Source organism: Sylvia atricapilla, chromosome 28 (genome assembly GCF_009819655.1).
Source record: "Sylvia atricapilla isolate bSylAtr1 chromosome 28, bSylAtr1.pri, whole genome shotgun sequence".
Taxonomy (NCBI): Eukaryota; Metazoa; Chordata; class Aves; order Passeriformes; family Sylviidae; genus Sylvia; species Sylvia atricapilla.
In genome coordinates, this window is record NC_089167.1 from 3,995,390 (window position 1) to 4,016,001 (window position 20,612).

Here is a 20,612-nt window from a genome sequence, read left to right on the forward strand (position 1 = left end):
GGAGGGCGGATACGACACCTACGTGCACGACGCCTTAGGAATGGTGGGTGCCTGGGGGTGTCCCCGCCCCTGCTGCTGGCTGTCCCCGCTCTGCCTCTCACCTGCTGTCACCTCCTGGCCAGGGTCCAGGCGTGCCGTGCCAGCGCAGCCCCCGTGGGGGTGGCCCTCGTCCCCCCGGCCCCTGGACTGCTGTCACCCCGGAGTGGCTTTTTACGAGGACACTTCCTCAATGGTGCTGTTTGACCGGATGAGCCGGATCCTGGATCAGGTACCAGGGGTACACCTGGATGCCCACAGGGCTCTGCCCTGTGTCCCCCCCACCCAGGATCCCCATAATGGGTCAAGGCGGCCAAAAGCAGCAGCAGTGCTCAGTGGGCACAGGCCCAGAATGAGGGAATGTGGAGGGGTCACCGCCACCCCAGGTCCTGACCTTTGCCCCCCGTGCCAGCCCTACAGCCTGAACCTGCAGCTGACCTCGGTGCTGTCCCAGCTGGCCGCCTTCCCCCACCCCCACCTCCACGAGTACCTGCTGGACCCCTACCTCAGCCTGGCCCCCGGCTGCCGCTCGCTCTTCTCCGTCCTGGTCAGGGTAATGTCACCCGCTGGGGCCTTGGGGACAACGGGGGCACCCCCTGGACACGGAGGGTGGACACTTTCCTCCCTCCCCAGGTGATCGGGGACCTGATGCAGCGGCTCCAGCGCGTTCCCCAGGCCAGGGCCAAGCTGCTCCTGGTGCGCCGGCAGCTCCTGGGGCTGGTGCCGGGAGAGCAGTGAGTGCCGGGGGGGTGTAAAACACCCTTTTGGGGAGGGGTCGTACCGCCACAGACCCCTCACACATCGCTGGTGTCCCCGCAGGATGGATCACACGGTGCTGTTCAAGGGCGTGGTGGTGCTGGAGGAGTTCTGCAAGGAGCTGGCTGCCATCGCCCTGGTCAAAGGGCCACCCGAGGGGCCACCGTGAGCCCCTCCCTGAGCTGCCCCTCTCCGGCCAGGCCGTGCTGGCCAACAGGGGGTGGCCCAGCCCACGTTCTGGTGGCCCTGCAATAGGCAGGAGTGGCCGCAGGACCGCGGGAAGGAGCTCGCAGGAGGACGAGGAGGCGCCGGGTCCTTCCTTGTCACCCTCGGCCCAGCCCCCGAGGTGACGCCACGTGCCCGTGCTGGGTGCGGAGCCGAGGGTGCTGTGGCTCCTCCTGGGTGATGGTTCCTGCTCCCCCCGCGCTGTCGGAGCTTCCCCGAGCCCCCCAAGGCTCCAGCAGGGAATTTTTAGGCAATAATGGGGTGTGTGGGGCAGTGCCCTCCCTCAGCTGCAAGGACTCCACTGTTCCCTGCCCTGGCGCTGCGGCAGGAGTGTGACATGTGTGACTCTGTGTGTGTGTGTGTGTGACACGTGTGTGTGGTGTGGTGGGGGCCTGTCCCCCCCAGACCCCGCACAGCCCCTCCCCAGGGTGATGGGACTGCTCCAATAAAGCTGTGACTCAGCACCACCGCCTGTGCCCAACACCCCCAAACCCCACTCCCCAATTTCCCGCCTCACCCCCTCTCCATTTCCCCCAAACACGCCGAAAACCCCACTTATCTTCCCCAAACATCCCCAAAACCACACTCCCCGTTTTCCCCCCAAACCCACTCTCCTTTTCCCCCAAACATCCCCCAAACCCCCCAAACCCCACTTCCCATTTTCCCCCACATCCTCCTCTCATTTCCCCCCCAAAACATGCCCAAAACCCCCATTTATTTTCCCCCAAATATCCCAAAACCCCACTCCCCATTTTCCGCCATTTCCCCCAAACCCCCACTCCCCATTTTCCCCCACACCCACCTCTCCATGTCCCCCCAAAAACACGCCCCAAAACCCATTTATTTTCCCCCAAACACCCCCAAACCTCACTGTCCATTTTCCCCCCAAACCCCACTCCCCATTTCGCCCCCAAATCCCACCCCTACCCACAGCCAGGCACACGGAAGCAGCAGCAGCAGGCGGGTTTATTTAATTTCAGCACCCCAAACCCCAGCCCAGCCCCGCAGCGTCCCCCCGCCCACGGGGCAGCACATCCCGGGGGTCCCCCTTTGTCACAGCCAGCAGGCCCCGGGGCTGCGTGTCCCCAAATGCCGCTTTTTTTTGCCCTAACTGCGCACGGGCACGGCGGCCCGGAGCCCTCTGCAGGATGCGGCCCCGCAGCCGCTCGTCCGCACGGGCCACCAGCGCAGCGCGGGGTCCGCGGGGCTCGGGGGGCTCGTCGCTCTGGCTCCCCGGAGGGATGCTCAGCACCGACGTTCAAACAGATGCCGCTCAGTGTCCCCGGAGTCGCCAGGGGCGGCTGCTGCAGCCCCAGCAGCCCCAGGCGGGCTGGCGGCTTCCCAGGCCAGGCAGGTCCCCGCAGGCAGCCGCAGCAGGGGAGGGCGGCAGCCCGGCGCGCAGCCTCGGACGTGGACGTGCGCAGGCCACCACGGGCAGGCGCAGGGGGCCAGCGGTTGGCCAGCAAGCAGCCACAGGTGGCCGTCAGAGCTTGTAGAAGGTGCAGCAGGAGGCGCAGGCAGGAGCGGGGAGCAGGGCAGCTCCCGCGGCAGCGTCGGGGGATTCGCGGGGCTCCGGCGGTAGCGGGGCGCCAGCTCCAGCACGGGCAGATGGTCCAGCGAGCGAAGGGGCAGCGAACGGGGTGCCCCGGGCCACCACGTGGCCTGGGAGGGACTCGGCGTCAGCCTCCTCGAGGGTCTTCAGGGTCCCACATGTGAGCACAGGGGTGGCCCGGAATGTGTGGACCGTGGGATGGGGATGGGGGTACTGGTGGGGCACTGAGAGCCCCGAGGTGCGGCTCAGAGGGGACATTGGTGGCCCTGCATGGGTTTGGAGAGGTGGTGGTGGCATCGGGGGTGCCAGTGATGTCCTGGCACAAGATCCAGTTAAAATCCATCATGGAGTTTGCAGGGCACAGCAGTGACCGGGCACAAAAGGTGGCAGGGGACACTGGCGCCTGGGCACAAAAGGTGGGTGGGGACACTGATACCCACTACGGGGCTGGCAGGGGACAGGGATACCTGTCATGGGGCTGGCAGGGGACACAGATATCCATCATGGGGGTGCCACTTCCAGTCACAGCACTGGCAGGGGACAGGGATCCCCATCACGGGACTGGCAGGGGACAGGGACACCCATCGCGGGGCTGGCAAGGGGACACAGATACCTGTCATGGGGCTGGCAGGGGACATGGATACCCATCAGAGAGGTGCCACTTCCCATCACAGGGCCGGCAGGGGACAGGAATCCCATCACTGGGCCGGCAGGGGACACTCCCTCCAAGCCCCGCACGCCCCTCGGAGCACCAAAGGACACAAACCTGTGGCCCGTGCCAGGAAGGCGAAGCGGATCCAGGCCGGGCCCCTCTCCTCCAGCGCCAGCAGCGTCAGGGGCTCGCACTCCAGCCCCGACTCCTCCTTCACCTCCCTCCGCAGCGCCGCCACGATGCCCTCGCCGGGCTCCATGCGGCCCGCGGGCAGGTACCAGCGGCCCCGGCACTCGGGCTTGGCCTCCTGCACCAGCAGCAGCGCGTCCTGCGGGCGGGACTGCGGCTACTGCGGGGAAAGGGCTGCGGGGACTGGGGGAAAGGGCTGGGGGGACTGCGGGGAAAGGGCTGGGGGACTGCGGGGAAAGGGCTGGGGGTACTGCGGGGACTGCGGGGACTGCGGCTACTGCGGGGAAAGGGCTGCGGGGACTGGGGGAAAGGGCTGGGGGGACTGCGGGGACTGCGGGGAAAGGGCTGCGGGGACTGCGGCTACTGCGGGGAAAGGGGCTGGACTGGGGGGACTGGGGGAAATGGGTGCCTGGGCTGGGAGAAGGGGTGACTGGACTGGGGGTACTGGGGTTGTTGGACAGTAAGATACTGGAGAGAAAGGCTTGGCTGGATTAGGAGGAACTGGGGGGAAAGGGCACCTAAACTGGGGGATACTGGGGAGAAAGGGCTGGCTGGACTGGGGGCACTGGGGGAATACCCCTGGCTGGACTGGGGGCACTGGGGGAATGACTGACTGGACTGGGGGCACTGGGGGAATGGACTGGCTGGACTAGGGGCACTGGGGGAATGGACTGGGGGCACTGGGGGGAATGACTGACTGGACTGGGGGCACTGGGGGAATGGCTGGCTGGACTGGGGGCACTGGGGGAATGGACTGGCTGGACTGGGGGCACTGGGGGGATGGCCTGGCTGGACTGGGGGCACTGGGGGGATGGCCTGGCTGGACTGGGGGCACTGGGGGAATGGACTGAGGTCACTGGGGGAATGGCCTGGCTGGACTGGGGGCACTGGGACTGGGGGCTGCCTCACCTCCTGGTTGAAGAGCACGGCCAGCACGACGTAGCAAACGTTCCTGCCCAGGCGGACGGCTCCGGGGGGCGCGGGGGACCCCTCAAAAGTGGTCCCCACGTCCCAACCGCCTCCATCCAGCACCGCCTCCAGCTCCGGCACCGGCGCGTCCCCCATGGGGGCGGGGGTCCCGCGGCAGCTGGGGACAGGAGCGGGGCCAGCTCAGGGCGTGGCGGGGTTTTGGGGCGGCGAGGGGACCCCCCAGACGTGCAGGCGAGGGGACAAGGAGCCGCGGCGCCGGGGGGGGCAGCAGGGGGTGGTGAGGGAGAGGCTCCGGCGATTGCGGGGTGCACGGGGAAGGGGTCCGAGGGGTGCCGGAGGAGGGGAAGGGTCTGCTGGACTGGGGGACGTGCAGCGGGGTGTAAACGGGCAGGGCCCTGCTGGGCTGCGGGGGGACGTAGCAAGGGAAGAGCTCGGTGGTGGCCTTGGCGATGCAGGGCGCGGGGCAGAAGGGGAAGGGTCTGCTGGACTGCGGGACCCCCAGCGGGCCGTAGGCGGGGAACGGGAAGGGGTCGCACGGTCTGGGCAGCCGCGGGGCGCTGCGGTACGCCAGGGGCTGGCCGGACTGCGGCAGGCACGGCGGGGAGCAGGACGGGAAGGGCTGGCTGGACTGCGGGGGGCACGGCGGGGACAGCCGGCAGGATTTGGGGAGCCGAGGGGGGCTGCGGTACGAGAAGGGCTGGCTGGACTGCAGGATGCACGGGAAGCTGAAGGAGGTGAAGGGCTGGCTGGACTGCAGGAAACTGGGGGGGAAAGGCTGGCCGGACGGGAAGATGCTGGGAGGAAAGGGGTAGCTGGACTGGTGGTTACTGGGAGGGAAAGGCTGGCCGGACGGGAAGATACTGGGAGGAAAAGGCTGGCTGGACTGGAAGAGGTAGCAGGAAAAGGGGTAGCCAGACTGGGAGGCACCGGGAGGAACGGGCCGGCTGGACTGGAAGATACTGGCGGGGAAGGGCTGGCTGGACTGGGCGGCACTGGGAGGAATGGGCCGGCTGGACTGGGGGATGCCCGGGCTGGGGTAGAAGAGCTCGCTGGGCTGCGGGGTGCCGGGGGGGCTGGAGCTGGGGGGGGACTGGGGGTCCCAGGACGGGTAGGGCTGCAGGGCGCTCTGGGGGACGGGCTGCCCCCAGTCTGGGGGGCGCGGGGGGCAGGGGGGCGAGCGGGGCTGCAGGCGCAGTGGGGGCTGGGGGAGCGTTTGGGGGGGCTACAGGGTGCAATTAAAGGAGGATTGAGGGGTTGTAATGAGGATTTGGGGGCGCATTACGGGGAGGGCTTGGGGGAGGGTTTGGGGGGGCTAAAAGGTGGGGGAAGAAAATGGGTTGGGGGGTGCAGTAAAAGTTGGGGGGCTGCAGTAAAGGAAGGGTTTGGAGGCTACAGGGGGAGGGTTGGGGCGCTACAGGGTGCAGTTAAGGGAGGGCTTGGGGGGGCTGCAGTGAGAGTTTGGGGAGCTGCAATAAAGGTTTGGGGGGGCTACAGGGTGCTCTAGGGAGGCTGCAGGAAAGATTTGGGGGCGCTGCAGCAAGGCTCGGGGGGGGTGCAATAAAGATCGGGGAGCTGCACTAAGGATGGGTGGGATGCAGAAAGACCCAGGGGGCTGCAGGAAGCATCAGGAGGATGCGGGAAGGATGGAGGGGGGCTGCAAGAAGCGTCAGGGGGGATGCAATAAGGGTCGGGGGGCTGCGGGAAGCCTGGCGGAGACGCAGTAAAGCTCGGGGGGCTGCAGTAAGATTGGGGGGCTGCGGTGAAGCTCGGGGGGCTGCGATAAAGCTCAGGGGGTGCAGCAGGAGCCGGGTTAGATCCGGGGGGCTCCGGGACCCCCCCGCTCCCCCCGCCCCGCGCATGCGCCGCGCACTCACCGCGCCGGGGGCTCCGCCGCGCCGGCCCCGCCCCCCTGCTCGCCGCCTATTGGCCAGCCTGCCAGCGCAGCTCGCCGCTGATTGGTTAACGCTGCTGCCACTCATAGGGGGCGGGACTTGCCCTTAAAGGAGCCGCGCGGGAGCGTGGCGCAGAGTTAATTACGCGGGGTTAATCCGGCGGTGTTGATCCCACGGGGGTCATCGCGTGGTGTCCATCGCCTGTTGTTCACGGCACGGTGCCCACTGCACAGCGCGCTTTGCCCCGTGCTCATTGCCCGGTGTTAATTCGTTGCCCCGTGCTAATTGCCCCCGTGGTTTTCCTACATCGGACAGGACGGAGCAGCACCCTGGGTCCCCAACCTCTGGGCAGCGCTATCCAGCTGTTCCCTGCTGTGTGTGAGGCTGCCGGGGCTGGGCGGGACCGTGGCACGCTGCCAGCCCCCGGCTGTGCCACCTCACCCCATCCCGGGACATCGGAGCATCCCTGAGCCCCAGGGGATGGGACGGGGATGGAGGGAGACATCCCGGACCACAATGGCATGGATGGGCTGTGAAGGGAAATGACCCCTGACCCCAATGGGATGGAGCGGGATGAAGGGAGCCCCTGAGCACGATGCCGGTGGTGCCACTGGAGCATCCCCGACCCCAATGGGGTGAAGAGAGATGAAGGGAGACCCTCCTTGACCCCTGCGGGATGGAGAAGGATGAAGGGAGACCCTTCTTGACCCCTGCGGGATGGAGAAGGATGAAGGGAGAGCACCCTGGACCTCACTGTGACGAAGGGAGACACTGAGGTGGGTGCTGGTGGTGCCACTGGACTACCCCTGACCCCGGAGGGATGGCGGAGGATGAGGGGAGACCATCCCTGACCCCGGAGGGATGGAGGGGGGATATAAAAGGAGACACCGAGCTGGGTGCTGGTGCTGCCAGCGGCCCCGGCACGCTCGGGACACTTTATTCCTCCTGCCCCGAGCACCCCCGGGAGCTCTCGGAGCAAAGCCCCGAGCAGAAGGCGCCCGGTCCCGGCTCCCCGCGGTGTCCCAGCCGTGACCGTGACCGTGAGCGAGGCTCCCGCTGTCCTCCCGTCGCGCCGTGGCCTCACTTGCAGCCCCGCAGGACCCCCAGGGCGTCCCGCACGGCGGCGAAGATCATCCCGTCCAGCTGCCAGGGCGCAAAGAGGGGGCTCAGCACCGCTCACCCCCACCCTGGCACCCCCCAAATCCCCCCCAGGACGCCCACCTGGGCGCGGAGCTGGCGCGGGGTGGCGGCGGGCTCGGTGCCGAGGTCCCGGAGGCGGACGGCGCTCTCCGGGGACAGGAATCGCTGCTCCACGCTGATGGTGCCGCTGAGGCTCTGCACCTACGCGGGCACATGGGGCTTTGCCGTGCCTCGGTTTCCCCAGGGGCCTTGGCACAGCCTCTCCGGAGGGGTTCAGGGCCAGCCTACCTGGTGCGGAGCCCCGGCGGGGACCAGCACGGCGTCCCCCGGGAGCTGCAGGAGGCTCCAGCCGCTCACCCCGCACTCGTCCCGCAGCCGCCGCCGCAGGGCGGGGTCCAGGTAGCGGCCGAGGGGCTCCGCCGTGGCCGCCCCCTCCTGCCCCCGCTCCTCGGATGCCTGTGGGGTGCCAGGGGTGAGCGGAGCCGGGGGCTGCAGCGCGGCCGGGGCTGGTGCTGCTGGTGGCACCCACCTTCCGCAGGAAATCCCGGATCCGCTCCGCATCCTCGGCACGGAAAATGTGCCACAGAGCGCCGGGCCGGCCGCCGCCCCTGAGCCGCTCCCGCAGCGCCGCGTCCAGCTCGTCCACCTCCCCCGGCAGGAGCACCTCTGCGGGCACACGGGGGTCAGGGGACTGCTGGGCAGGGGGTCGGGATGGGGGTCCCCCCGCGGTGCCCCCGTACCCCGCGGGGCCGGCGCGGCGTGCGCCAGGACGCTGATGGAGTCGGCCGCTTCCACCGTCAGGTTTTTGGTCCCGAAGTTCCGCTCCTGCGGACGGACACCTGGAGGCGGGATCGGGGACAGCATCGGGCATCAGCGTGGGCGAGGGGAGCCCGGGTGCCCCCCAATTCCCGGATCCCTGAATCCCCAAACCCCCGCATCCCCAGGGAAAGGCCCGTACCCCACTCACCGTAAGCCACACGGAGGCGCGGGCGCAGCCAGCCCCGGCCCCGCTGGCCCCGCACGTAGGTGGCCAAGTTGAGGCGGCCGCTGGCCCCGCAGTACTCGGGCAGGGGTAGGCTGGCCCGCAGGTTGGTGGCCCTGTGGCACAGGGGGGTGACACTCAGGACCGCCCCCAAACCCCACTGAGCCCCGCTGGCCCAGCCTTGGTGCTGGCACTCAGCTGGGGTGGGGTGGGGACGTGGGGGTGATGCCACCCCGTGCTGTCACCTACCGGCTCAGCTCCGTGTCCCCAAAGCCACTCTCCAGCTTCAGCAGGTCCCCTCCGCTCTGTTCCCGCTGCGGGGAGGCTGTGCGAGGGAGCGCGGTGTGACATCAGGGGTGGAGCCTGGCTCCCCTCACTCCTCACCCCAAAATCCCACTGGGGACCCCACGGACTCCTCGTCCCCTCACCTGTGCTGGCGGCAAAGCCATCCCAAAACTGCCGGCTGCTCATCCGGACTCGGCTGCGCGGTGCCCGCAGGTTCACCGCCTCCACCTCCTCTTCTCCCTCCGCCGAGCGCTGGAAGGATTCTGGCGCCCACAGCCGTCCCTCCAGCCTCTTCTGCAGCCCTGAAACCAGCACGGGCTGCCGGGGCAGCGGGGCTCAGTGGGGTCGGGAAAAGCCGGGGGGCTCGCGGGTGTCCCCCCACAGCCCGGCCCGGGGCGGGGGGCTCACCTGGCCCTGCCGCCAGTGCTCCCGGAACAGTTTGTAGTTGCTGGCGTGGCCGGGGTCGTGCAGCCACAGCAGCCCGCTGGGGGCCAGGACGCAGTGGGACGCGGGGGGCTCCGGGGAGCTGGGGGGGCTCAGCTCGGCCCCCGCCTGCTTCTCCTGGATCTTCCTCTCCACCACGCGGGCGATGATGCTGTCCAGGATGCTGGTCAGGCGATTATCCTGGGAAAGGGGGATGCGATTGGGGAGACCCTCAGCCCACGCTGACCCCAGGGCAGGGTGGGCAGCAGGGGACAGGGTGGGCAGCAGGGGACAGCGGGGACAGCAGGGGACACAGGGGTGGGCAGCAGGGGACAGAGTGGACAGCAGGGGACAGGGTGGACAGCAGAGGATACAGGAGTGGGCAGCAGGGGACACAGGGGTGGGCAGCAGGGGACACAGGGGTGAGCAGCAGGGGACACAGGGTGGGCAGCAGAGGACACAGGGATGAGCAGCAGGGAACACAGGGATGGGCAGCAGGGGACAGGGTGGCCCGGTGGCCGCGGGACTCACGCTGGGCAGGGCAGGTGCCACAGGGGCGAAGGCCATGCGGACCCCGTCCTGGCCCAGGCACAGCTTCACGGCGGTGGAGGCCAGCAGGTCGCAGAGGGTGGTGGCGCTCTGCACGGCCCCGCCCCGCGCCGGGGGCGGCCCCGGGGACGGCGGCCCCTCCTCGGGGCTCTCTGCTCGGGGGACAGAGAACACGGTCAGGGTTGCCCACGCCGTCCTCTGCGTGTCCCCCCCTAGCCGGCACCCCAAAAAGGGCACGGGGTGCAGCATCCCTGACCCCCCCGGAGCGGGGCGGTGCCCGCGGCGGGGGGGTCGCGGCCGGCCCTACCTTCCTTGACGGGCCGGGCGGGGTCGGCTGGGCCCTGGCTGCGGGGGGACACCGCGGCCCCCGGCGGCTCCTGCAACAGCCCGGGTCAGGTGGGGATCCAGGCGGGAGCCGCAGCCCGCGCCCCAGACACGCCCTGGGCGGGCCTTGGGGTGCACCTGCACCCCCTTTGTCCCCACCATCCCCAGCCGCCCCGTACCTGCCTGCCCGGGGGCGCCTCCGGGCTCCTCTCCCCGCAGGGACAGTGACACTCGAGGCCAAACTTGTCCCTGACCTCGTGGAGCTGCTTCCAGAGCCGCGTCAGGACTGGGGACAGATGGGGACAGGGGTGTCAACCCCCCCCAGCAGCGGCCAAAGGGGGGGTTCTGGGGCTGGGGGACACACTCACCACCGGTGGGGACGAACTGCGTGGGGACCAGAGGTGACACGGGGTGGTCCCGCCCGGGGGTGCACTCAGGTGGCGGCGCGGGACCCTCTGTGTCAGAGAGAGGGTGCGTTTGTCCCCACCGAGCCCCGCATGGCCGACAGCCCCTTTGCCACCCCTCCCTGTCCCCGTACCAGGGCCGCTGTCCTCCCTCCTGCTGCGGTGGCAGTCGGGGCACAGCTGGAAGCCACATCTGGCGCAGCTCCAGTGAGAGTTGAAGAAGCCACGCTGGCAGGAGTCACAGAGCTGGGGAGCTCCTTCCCCCCGCCTCCAGCCCGTCACCCCTGCGGGAAACACAACCTCAGCCTCGGCGCGTCCCCAGTGTCCCCAGGGTCACCCCCACCCTGGTCCCTGCTCACCCTCGGGGGCTCCCGGCCACGTGTCCCTGTCCCTGCGGACGGCGGCGCAGAACGGGCCCCCCAGGACCCCCAGCAGGTATTTGGCCAGGCAGAGGCTGCCCCCCACATTCCTGCCCCCCACATTCCTGCCCCCCGGCTCGGGGCTGGCGGCCTCCAGCAGCTCCCCCTCGGCCTCCCCCAGGCTGCAGAGGCCATCGATGCTCAGGTCCCCGTTGTCACCCAGGGCGAACCTGCGGGGAGACAAGGGACAGAGTGAGCGGGTTGAGAGGTGAAAACTTGGGGTGTTGGGGGAGGATGCTGGAAAGGGGCAGGGCAAGGGAAGGATGCTCCAAAGTGGGGTGAGGGGATTCTCTAAAGCAGGGTGAGAGGAGAGGATGCTCCAAAACGGGAGAGGGTGTTCTGAGGTGGGGTGACAGAGAGGATGTCCCCAAGAGAGGGGACAGGAAGGGGGCTCTGAAGAGGAGACACTCGGGAGTGGGGAAACTCAGGAGTGGGGAAATACTCTGAAATGGGGTGGCAGAAGGGGACGTTCCAAAGCGGGGTGATAAAAAAGGACATTCCGAAGAAGGGGATCCCCCCACTGCCCCCTGCCGTGTCCTGCTGCACCCCCGCCCTGTGAGCTCACCTGCGGAAGTGCATCAGCCTGCAGCTGCTCTCGGGGGGCTCCTCCTCATCCTCCTCGGCCCCGGGGTCCCTCCCGGCGCGGGGGGCACAGACGCAGCAGCGGGGGATGCTGGGGGGCAGCGCCGTGCAGGGCAGGCTCTGCAGGCACCACGGCTCCCCCGCACGGCTCGGCGGCTCTGGGGACACGGGCAGTGCTTGGGGACACCGCGGAGCCCCATCCGCGGCAGCTGGGAGGGACTGCAAGTGTCTACGGCCAGGTTGGAGCGACGTGGGGTGGTGGAAGGTGTCCCTTGCCCACGGCAGGGGGTTGGGACTGGCGGGTTTAATGTCCCTTCCCGGGATTCTGGGATCCCATGACTGGCACGCTGTGGCGGGGGCTGGAAACTGGGCCAGAAAGTAGGGCTGGAAAGTAGGGCTGGAGCTCCGCACAGGTCACGCCTGGGATGCCAACACCTCCCCGAGGAGTCACTGACCCGGCCGCTGCACCTCCGACCCCGGGGAATCCCACCCGAGGGCGCCGCGCTGTCCCCAAAAGCGACAATTCCATCCGTGCCCACCCCGGGGATCGCTGCCAGACCCAGTCACGCCGGGAAAAACCCCAGCACAGCAGGTTGCCGCTGCCCACACGTGTTCCCAGCTCGTGCCGTGGGCGCCGGGAACCGGGATGCAAAATTCCCTTGGGATTGGGCGCTGCCCCCGCCCTGTCCCCCGGCCGCGCTGTGCATCCTGCGCATCCTCACCTCCGTCTCCCAGCTCCATCCTCCTCTCCTCGGGGTCCCCCGCGCTCTCCGGGCCATCCCCCGCGCCCGCCGTGGCCTTGGTGCCCCTCTTGGCCGCCCCGGCGCCCTCGGCGGCAGCGCGGGGACCCTCGGCGGTGCCGTGGGGGCGTTTGGCCGAGCGCTTGCCCTCCCCGGGGGGCTCGGGACCCCCGTCCCGCCGGGAAACTTTGCAGCGAGGCAGCGACTGCTCCGAGTGCCGCGTCAGCCACGTCTTCTTCAGCTTGGTGTGGTTGCTGGGGGGGCACGGGAAACGCCTCCCGGCCATGCCCACGGTGGGCTCGAAGGGGCTGGGCACCCCGCAGCCCACCCCCGGGCACCCATCGCAGCCCGGGGTGGGGCACAGACAGCCCGGGGGCGGCTCCGGCTTGGCGTAGTGCCCGTCGGCCAGCAGAGGTGAGGGATTGGGCTCCCCGCATGCCGGGGGCGAGCCGGGCTGCGCGCTTTGGTAGCCCAGGCGCTCATCTTTGGGCTCCGAGGGCCGGCCGGGCCCCGTGTCCATGGAAAACTCGGCTCCGTGGGGCCGTGAGCCCACCCAGGGCCCCCCGCAGCCCCCCGAGGCGGGCTGCAGGAGGAAGAGAGGGTGGCTGGCGCTGGAGGGAGGCGTGCGGGGATGGGGAGCGGGCACCGCCGAGCTGCCCCCCGCCCGGCCGTGCCTCCACGGGGCTCCCGGCAGCTCCGGCACCGCCGGCTCCCCCTCCCCGGCTCTGTCCTGCCCTGCTTGGCTCTTGCCCAGCAGCTGCGACGCCGCTTGGTTCTTGGTCGAGGGGTGGAACGCGGCTTCTTTCTTGGCGTAAAACTCCTGGAAGGGAGCAGAGGGGCCGGTGTCACCCCAGGTGTCACCCGCCCGTCCCGTTCCTGTCACCCATATGCCTGCGAGGGGGCGATGGGGAGCATTCCGTTCCCTGCCTCAGTTTCCCCACCCCGCTGCCAGGCTGGGCACCCGCCCGCTGCTGCCCGCTGCCGGGTTCTGGGGTGCCCGTGTCCCCCGCTGCCAGCGTGGGAAAGGAATGGGGAGCCGCAGCGGCACGGGGTGCGACGGGCGCGCCCAGGGCTGGCAGCGCTGCCTCCCGCCGCCCCCGTGCCGCAGCTCCCGCCGCCGTGACTCAGCCCGGGGGTGGTGGCGTCACCCGCGGGGACACCTCGGAGCGCGCCGTCACCCCGGCGGCGCGTTGTCCCAGCGCTCGGGGGGCTGGGACCCCCGCGCCGAGCTGGAGAGGGGAGCTGTGCCCCCTCGAGGGTGCCGCCAGGCCGGTGTGGGCGCCACCGTCGCCCGTCTCAACCCGCCGCTCCCAGCCGCGTTCAGGTGAGCGAGGAGCCGCCGTCACCTCCGGGGAGCACCGGGACCCCCGAGCGTCCCGGCTCCGGAGCCTCTCCGAGGTGTCCTACCTTGTTCCCTGAGCTGGAGCAGCCGTCGAAGGGGCTCGGGGCCGCCTTGCACCTCGGCGGGACCCCCAGGTAGAGGGGCTGGCCCCAGGGGGGCGCGTAGGAGCCCAGCCGCCAGTCCCCAGCGGAGAACCGCCCGTCAGCCACCGGGCCCGGCCCCTCCGGCCCCGCGCCGCCGAACGGGGGCTCGGCCGGGGGCCCGGCGGGCAGCAGCGAGGACAGCAGGAAGGGGCTGTGCTTGGCCTCCACGAGGAAGGGGCAGTGGCGGAAAGCCGGCGGCTCTCCGGCCGCGTCCCCCGGCGCCGTGCGGGGCTTGCCGGCGGTGCCGGGCCGCGGCACGTCCAGCCCCGGCACGGGCACGGGGTAGCGGTGGTACGCGTGGCTGTAAAGGGCCAGAGGAGCCAGCACGGCCTCGGCCCAGCGCGGCCCCGGGCGCTCCTTGCAGGGCTCGCCCCAGGCCGCCTTGGGCTGCCCGTTCCGCGGGGGCAGCAGCGCAGGGAGCTCGGCCCCGTCCTTGGGGCGGCACAGGGCGTCCCGCAGGCACGGCGCGGCCGCTGGGTACGGACAGCCCAGGCGGCCACCGGCGAGCTCCTGGACGGGTCCCAAACATCCCTCGGAGCCCCTCCAGGGACATCCTTTCTCCAGGCCGTAGCTCAGCTTGCCGGGCTCCGGGTAAGGCGGGAGTCCCAGCTCGGCGGCGACGCTTCGGGATAAAACCATCCCGCTGCTCTCCATCCCCCGGGAGTCCTGCGCTGCCTCCGCGGCTCTTCTCCACCGCGCCGGGGTCTCCCCCATCCTCGCGTCGCTGGCCATGCTGCTCCCACGCTCATGTGGTGCTCGGCGCCGTCCCGGGCAGGCCGGATCCTGCGGGCGGGGAGAGGGACATCAGTGGGGAGCGGCACCCACCTCCGTTGGGCAGCGCTGCGGGGAAACTGAGGCACGGAGCTGCTCGAGGCTGTTGCCGGGGGGCTGCCTTCAACCCCCGAGCTCCATCCTCCCGTGTTTGCCGGGAGGTTCCCGGGCATGGCGAGGGGGATCCCCGGCTGCCGTGCCCCGGGGGCGCGCATCGGGACACGCGATCCGGGCGGACACGTGTGCGGGCCGTGTGTCCCCTGTCCCGTCCGGTCCCTCCTGCGCCCATCCCGGCGGGGCTGGCGGCACCTCGCGCCCACCATCGGTTCCTCCGCACCCAGGCTGGCCCCGCGCCCGGCCGCTGGCACCCAGCGTGGGGAGGCCGTGCCCCGCGCAGGTATTTGCCTCCGGCCAGGGCTGGGCTGCGCTTCCCAGGAGGGCTTCCAGCGAGGGGGGAGCTCCCCGCTCGCAGGGGCCCCTCCTGGGAGAAATGCCGGGGGGGATTTGCAGGATTAACCCTCCTCCGGGACCCGGGCCACACGCAGACGCGGGGTGCGGAGCCAGACCCGGCAGCGCCGGAGGTCGCGTCCCTTCCCGTGTCCCCCCCAGCCCCACCCTGGGCGGCGGCTGGAGCAGCCGAGGGGGACAGAGCCGAGGTCACCGAGCTCCCGGCCCTGCTGCGGGGTGGGACAGAGCCACCCCGAGGGCCGGGCTGGGGACACGAGCAGGGTGGGGACAGGAGCGTGTGTCCCCAGAGCCGCCGGTTCCTGTCACATCCTCTCTCCAGAGAGGGCAAAGTCCCCGTTCCCACGCTGCTCGGGAAGCATCCCGAGGCACCGTGTCCGAGCCGGAGCACTCTGGGGCACAGGGGCACCCCGGGGACACCCTGGGGACACCCTGGGGACACCCCGAGGACACCCCAGCCCATCGCTCCAGGGCGCAGGACCCGGCCGGGCTCTCCCATCCAGCCCCATTTCAGGGAGTTCTCCCGGCACAGCCCCCAGGGTCCCCAAGCTGCCCCATGGCCTGCCATCCCCGCGGTCCCCCCAGGGTCCCCAAGCTGCCCCATCGCCTGCCATCCCCGCGGTCCCCGCCGCTGCCCCAGGGTGACATTGTCCCCTGTCCTTCACCCCACCCGGAGCACATGGAGCTGGTCCCGCTGCTCGGCCAGCATCCCCACTGCCCCCGCAGCTACCTGGAGGGTCCATCAGGGACCCCAGTGGCGAGGACGAGCGGGGGTCTCCGCCGGTGACACCGGGGGTCCCGGAGAGGCGGAGCCGGGCGGGCGGGACCACCTAAACCCACAGGCTGAAGGGGTCCGGCTCCGGGATCTGGAGGAGGCAGAAAGCCGCCCGGGCGGCCCTGGGGATGTTCTTCTCCTCGTGCTGGAGCTGCAGTTTTTGATCCATTGGCTTGGGACGCTCCGTGCTCCTCCTGCCTATCGTCCTACGAGCTGGGGGTCCCGGCGGGCTGGGATTCGGGGACGGGGGTGCCCAGGGAGCAGCGGCAGCACCAGCGGGACCTTTCCCCCGGCTCTAGGCAGCCTTGAGCATCCTGGGGCGCTGGGACAAGGCGGTGGCGGCGGCTCTGCTCCCCGCGAGCGTGCAGCCTCCGCCGGCTCCGGCAGCGACTGGGGCGGGCGGGAGCGATGCTGGGGCTGCTGACGCCCGGGAACAGGGAATCGGCGCGGTGCCGGCGGTGCCGCCCAGCCCCGGGGGCACCGGCGGCGGTGCCAAGGCGGGCAGGTGTGCTCTGCCCCGTGCGGGTGAAGAAAGCGCCTTTTGTTCGCCAAGGCCGCCCCGTCACCAATGAAAGGCTGCAGCCGCCCGCTCCGGGCCAAACTGGAATGGGAGAAACGCCGGGATGGGCCAAAAGTCCCTGTCCTGGTGCTGAGGAGCTGCTGGGGGCATGTCCAGCGTGGGGCATGTGGCCATCCTGCGGGGGTGGGAGTCCCCAGGAGCCCAAACCCCTTCGGCTTTGGCCAAAGGGTACAGATCTGGCCTCGAGTGATGGTGCGGAGCCGTGTCCATCCCTCCTCCAGCTGCCTGGGAGGAGGGCAGAGCTCCTCTGCGGACCCCGCAGCAGGCGGGGGGAAGAGCAGGATGTGCTCCAAGGGGTGCAGAGCGGCCTTGTGGAGCACGGGGATGCTGTGGCAGCATCCTGATGGTGCCAGCCCGGCCAGGGGTGAGAGGGAGTGCCTGGGGCCGCTCGTCCCTGCCCTGCAGCCCACCAGGATCACATCCTGTGATCCCCACCAGGAGCACACCGTGCCAGCTGTGCCCACCAGGATCACAGATCCCAGCCGTGCCCACCAGGATTTCATCCATGCCAGCTGTGCCCTGCACCCCACCAGAATCCCAGCCGTGCCAGATGTGCCCACCAGGATCACAGATCCCAGCCGTGCCCACCAGGATCACAGATCCCAGCCATGCCCCCAAGATCACACAGATCCCAGCTGTGCCCTGCCGTCCACCAGGGTCACGTCCATCCCAGTTGTGTCCACCAGGGTCACACAAATCCAGGCTGTGCCCTGCAGCCCACCAGGATCACACAGATCCCAGATCTGCCCACCAGGATCACACAGATCCCAGATCTGCCCACCAGGCTCACACAGATCCCAGATCTGCCCACCAGGCTCACACGAATCCCAGCCATGCCCTACAGCCCACCAGAAAAAAGCTGGGACTTTGTGGGCTCCCCCCACATCGTCCCCCAGCCCCAGGAGCCCCATCAGCAGCACACCCCGAGCTCAAACCAGCACCTTGTCCTGTGGACAAGCCGTGGAGAGCGAGGAGCGGGTCCGGGGGGTGTCCCAGGGGGAGCCCCCATTCCTGGGGGAGGTGGAGCCGATGCCGGCAGCGCCCTGTGGCTTTATGTAACCTGCGAGTGTCCCCGGGATGTGCCCGCCTTACATAAAGCGCATCCCTGGGCTCGGCTGGCCCGGCACGGCCCGGCACGGCCCGGCAGCGGCGGCCAGGCGGGCTGGGGACACGGGGCCAGGGCTGAGGGCAGGCCAGGGCCCTCGGGAGCCCAGCAGCGCCGCAGGAGCCGAGCACGGGCTGCCTCCGGCTCAGCAGCCTCCTTGCGGTGCGCTGCCGCCGGGAGCGGGCACCGGGTTAACCCTCGCTGGGCACGGCCCGGGGGGCACCGGGGGGCACCGGGGGGTACCGAGGGGCACCGAGGGCACCGAGGGCACCGGGGGGTACCGAGGGGCACCGAGGGGCACCGGGGGGCACCGAGGGGTACCGAGGGGCACCGGGGGCACCGGGGGGCACCGAGGGCACCGGGGGGCACCGAGGGGTACCGAGGGCACCGGGGGGCACCGGGGGGCACCGAGGGGTACCGAGGGGCACCGGGGGGCACCGGGGGGCACCGAGGACACTCGGATGGACACAGCCCGCGGCCGCCGCGGGGCAAGACACGGCGGGAGCGCTCCCCACCGAGCCCTGCTCGCCCAGGAGGGGAGGGTTCGGGGGCCGCGGCGCCCGGGCGCTGCTCGCTGCACCCAGTGGGTGCCAGGGAACAGGGAGGGGACCCAGACAGGGCTCGGGGCGAGGGAGAGCCCGCGCCTGCCTGCGATGAGAAGGTGCTGAAAGACGAACTCTTCCCGTTCCCTCCCTCTGTTCCTCGGCAATGATGGTTCCGGAAGGGCTGGGACGGGGCTGGCGGGCGGGAGGACCCCAGGGGAGGGTCTGCAGCGTCCTGGCGAGGCCGGGTGCTTCGGGGGGTGCCCGGGGGTGTCGCGAATGTCGCGAGGGAAGGGACAGAGGGATGGACGCACCGTGGCTGGAAGCCCCGAGGAGGGTCCGTGGCAGCCATTGCCGGGGCAAGGAGCAGGGGGATGCTGGAGGGACAGCGGGGAATTTCCCACCATGCACCGGGGCAGCATCCCTGGGCACTGTCCCCTCCCCACGCCACGCTGCCCTCCGAGTGCCAGGGAACCTGAGGCCCTGGTGGAGCCTTCCCAGGGCCGGCGAAGTCCCCAGGGGGTGGCCGCGCTGTGGGACGCTCCGCTGGGGCTCAGCCACTGTCCCCCATCCCAGGAGCAGATCCCTGCCTGTCCCCCCAACCTCTGGCCGGGCTCCCTCCACTCCGTGCCTGTCCCAGCACGGCCCGCAGAGGGTCCCCGGGGTGACCCGGGGGGGTCCAGGCTGGGATTGCGCTCTCCCAGCTCGGGGGGATAACCCCGGGGGGATTTTGTGCCTTGGGGCCCTGGCACAGAGCTCCAAAACCCTTGTTTGTCCCCCAGATGAACAGCCGGGAGCCAAGCGCTGGCCACGGGAGCTCAGAAACACCCGAATTGGGACCTTTGGCGTCCCGCCCCGCAGCGCTGGGGGGACGCTGTGAGGACGGGGGGCAGAGGAACGAACATCACGGTGTCCGCTGGGATCCTGCGGGACAGGGAATTCCCGGAATGAGCCGGCACTGAGGGAGGGGACCGATGGGGGTCCTGGCCTCCCCAAACCTCTCTGCTGATGTCCCAGCAGCCCAGGCTCCTGCCAGCCCTCTCCCGGTGCCCACAGCACGTCCCAGCCCCGCCAGAAACGGGCTCCGCACCCCCAGACCCACAGACCACCCGGAGAAGAGCCCAAAATCCAGTTTTTTTCCTCATGCAAAATGGATCCCCGCTCCGGCTTGCCCGGAGTCCACTGTGCATACACAGAAGCTCAGCCCTTCCTCTTCCTCCTCCTCCTTCCTCCTCCTCCCAGCCCCGGCACAGAGCCCGGCACGCACCTACCTGCCTCCACCGCGGCGCAGGTGAGGAAGCTGAGGGCAGAGGAAGCAGCCCCGATCCCTCCCCCGTTGCCCCGCACCGGGCGCGATGGCCGCGAGAGCTTTTGTTAATCTGCACCCGGCGCTTCAATAAAAAATTTAAAAAAAAAAAAAAGAAAGAAAAAAAAAAAGAAAAAAAAAGAAAAAAAAAAAAAAAAGGAAAAAACACCCCACGTCAAACCTTCAGGAGTCTGGAGGCTGCGGCGGAGCGGAGGGCACGGGAGGACACTCACTCCCACACGAGCAGCTTTCTGGGAATTAGGGCCACAGCCCAACTGCTCTGGCAGCCTGCGCTCCCCTCCAGCCCCGGCTGCCGGTGCGGCGGGGCCCGGGCAACCTCCCCGCTCCCGCTCCGGGTCCCGGCCAGCCTCACCGGCCCCGTCCGGCCCCGCCGCCGCAGGCTCGGCCGCTTCTCCCGGCCCTAAGCTCCCGCTGTTCCCCGGGGAGGTGAGTAAGCGTCGCTAATCCCTCTCTCCCGGCCGCCGGGCACGGAGGAGCCGCCCCGCGCTGCCCGGGGCCGGGGCTGTCCCCGGCACCCCCAGCTCGCCCTCGCCCATCCCCGGCCGCCGCACGCCCTCAAGGTGAAGGACGGAGCCGGGAGAGGCAGCGGCTGGTCGCTGTCCGAGGGCACCGCGGGATGTCGCAGCAGACCCACCTTTGTCCCCCATGTCCCCGTGGCAGCCCCGCGCGCCGCCGGGGGATCCCGGGGGGGACGCGGGAGGACCCGGAGGTGATGGAGGCTGCCGTGGCCGCATCCCTCCTTCCCGCGCGGGAGGAGGACGAGCCGTCCCGGCAAACCCCGGTGCGGGGGCACGGTGCCCGTCCTGTGCCACCCCCTGTCCCCCCGCTCCACGTGCCCGGGACTCCTGTTTACCCAGCGCCAGGAACCGGCTTCAAATACCTTGATGTAATTAAAAGCTCACCCCGGGGCCAAGGGCTTAGGACGGCAGCCAGGGACACGGGCAGCCCAATGCCACCTGCGTGTGGCACAGGCGCGGCTGACACTGCCCGCGCTCCTGGCAGCACCTACCTGGCAGCGGCCGGGGGCTCCTGCCCTCAGCCCGGGTCTCTCCGTGGTCCCCCGGCGCTCCCGGGGTGTCCCGCCGCCGGGGAGCCGCGGTGACAGCGCGGGTGATGCGGTGACACGGGCCAGGAGCGATGGGCAGCCCTGCTGCTCGCTGCCTCAGTTTCCCCCGGCGGCCGGAAACGTTCTGCCTCAGTTTCCCCCGGTGGCCGGAGCGGGGGACTCCGCACGCCCCGAGGGCTCTGTCCAGCTCCCCACCAGCCTCGTGGGGGATCCTAGGTCCCCCCAAATCCTCAGCCCAAGGCCCGTGGTGTCACGGCAGGGACACGGAGCCGGAGCCTTCCTCGGTGCCAGCGCGGGCTGGCTGGGGACAGACGGGTCCCCGGGGGGACAGGCGGCTGCGGGGAGGAGGGGGGAGATGCAGCAGCGTTCCTTCAGCTGTGTCCTCCCACACTCCCGTCACCTCGAACGCCCTTCTC

At 70.2% G+C, this 20,612-nt stretch overlaps 3 protein-coding genes across 3 annotated transcripts; 1 reads left to right on the top strand and 2 right to left on the bottom strand.

Annotated features, from left to right (window-relative positions):
- The first annotated feature begins 121 nt into the window (after positions 1-121).
- FHIP2B (FHF complex subunit HOOK interacting protein 2B) lies at positions 122-1,508 on the top strand. Its single transcript, XM_066337103.1, has 4 exons — positions 122-268; positions 449-589; positions 670-770; positions 856-1,508. The coding sequence occupies exons 1-4, from the start codon at positions 230-232 to the stop codon at positions 959-961; spliced, it is 387 nt and encodes a 128-aa protein (XP_066193200.1). The 5' UTR covers positions 122-229; the 3' UTR covers positions 962-1,508.
- Positions 1,509-1,966: 458 nt separating this feature from the next.
- Positions 1,967-5,411, bottom strand: NUDT18 (nudix hydrolase 18). The gene is given in 7 exon segments (XM_066337075.1): positions 1,967-2,217; positions 2,219-2,269; positions 2,271-2,355; positions 2,357-2,682; positions 2,684-2,727; positions 3,336-3,549; positions 4,320-5,411. Coding segments are annotated over 7 exon segments (969 nt in total). The 5' UTR covers positions 4,476-5,411; the 3' UTR covers positions 1,967-2,124.
- A 1,801-nt stretch (positions 5,412-7,212) lies between these two features.
- Positions 7,213-14,387, bottom strand: HR (HR lysine demethylase and nuclear receptor corepressor). The gene is given in 17 exon segments (XM_066337203.1): positions 7,213-7,375; positions 7,454-7,573; positions 7,661-7,828; positions 7,902-8,038; positions 8,113-8,211; positions 8,340-8,470; positions 8,604-8,679; positions 8,783-8,957; positions 9,048-9,263; positions 9,594-9,763; positions 9,919-9,988; positions 10,115-10,221; positions 10,304-10,390; positions 10,474-10,928; positions 11,324-11,498; positions 12,063-12,900; positions 13,488-14,387. Coding segments are annotated over 17 exon segments (3,897 nt in total). The 5' UTR covers positions 14,298-14,387; the 3' UTR covers positions 7,213-7,312.
- Positions 14,388-20,612: the final 6,225 nt, after the last annotated feature.

What these genes read in the sequence shown, in the direction of transcription:
- FHIP2B (XM_066337103.1), top strand. Translation starts at nt 230, where the DNA reads ATGGTGCTGTTTGACCGGATGAGCCGGATCCTGGATCAG. An exon ending in TGAGCCGGATCCTGGATCAG is followed by an intron (nt 269 to 448) that starts GTACCAGGGGTA and finishes CCCCCGTGCCAG; the next exon opens with CCCTACAGCCTGAACCTGCA. An exon ending in GGGCTGGTGCCGGGAGAGCA is followed by an intron (nt 771 to 855) that starts GTGAGTGCCGGG and finishes GTGTCCCCGCAG; the next exon opens with GATGGATCACACGGTGCTGT.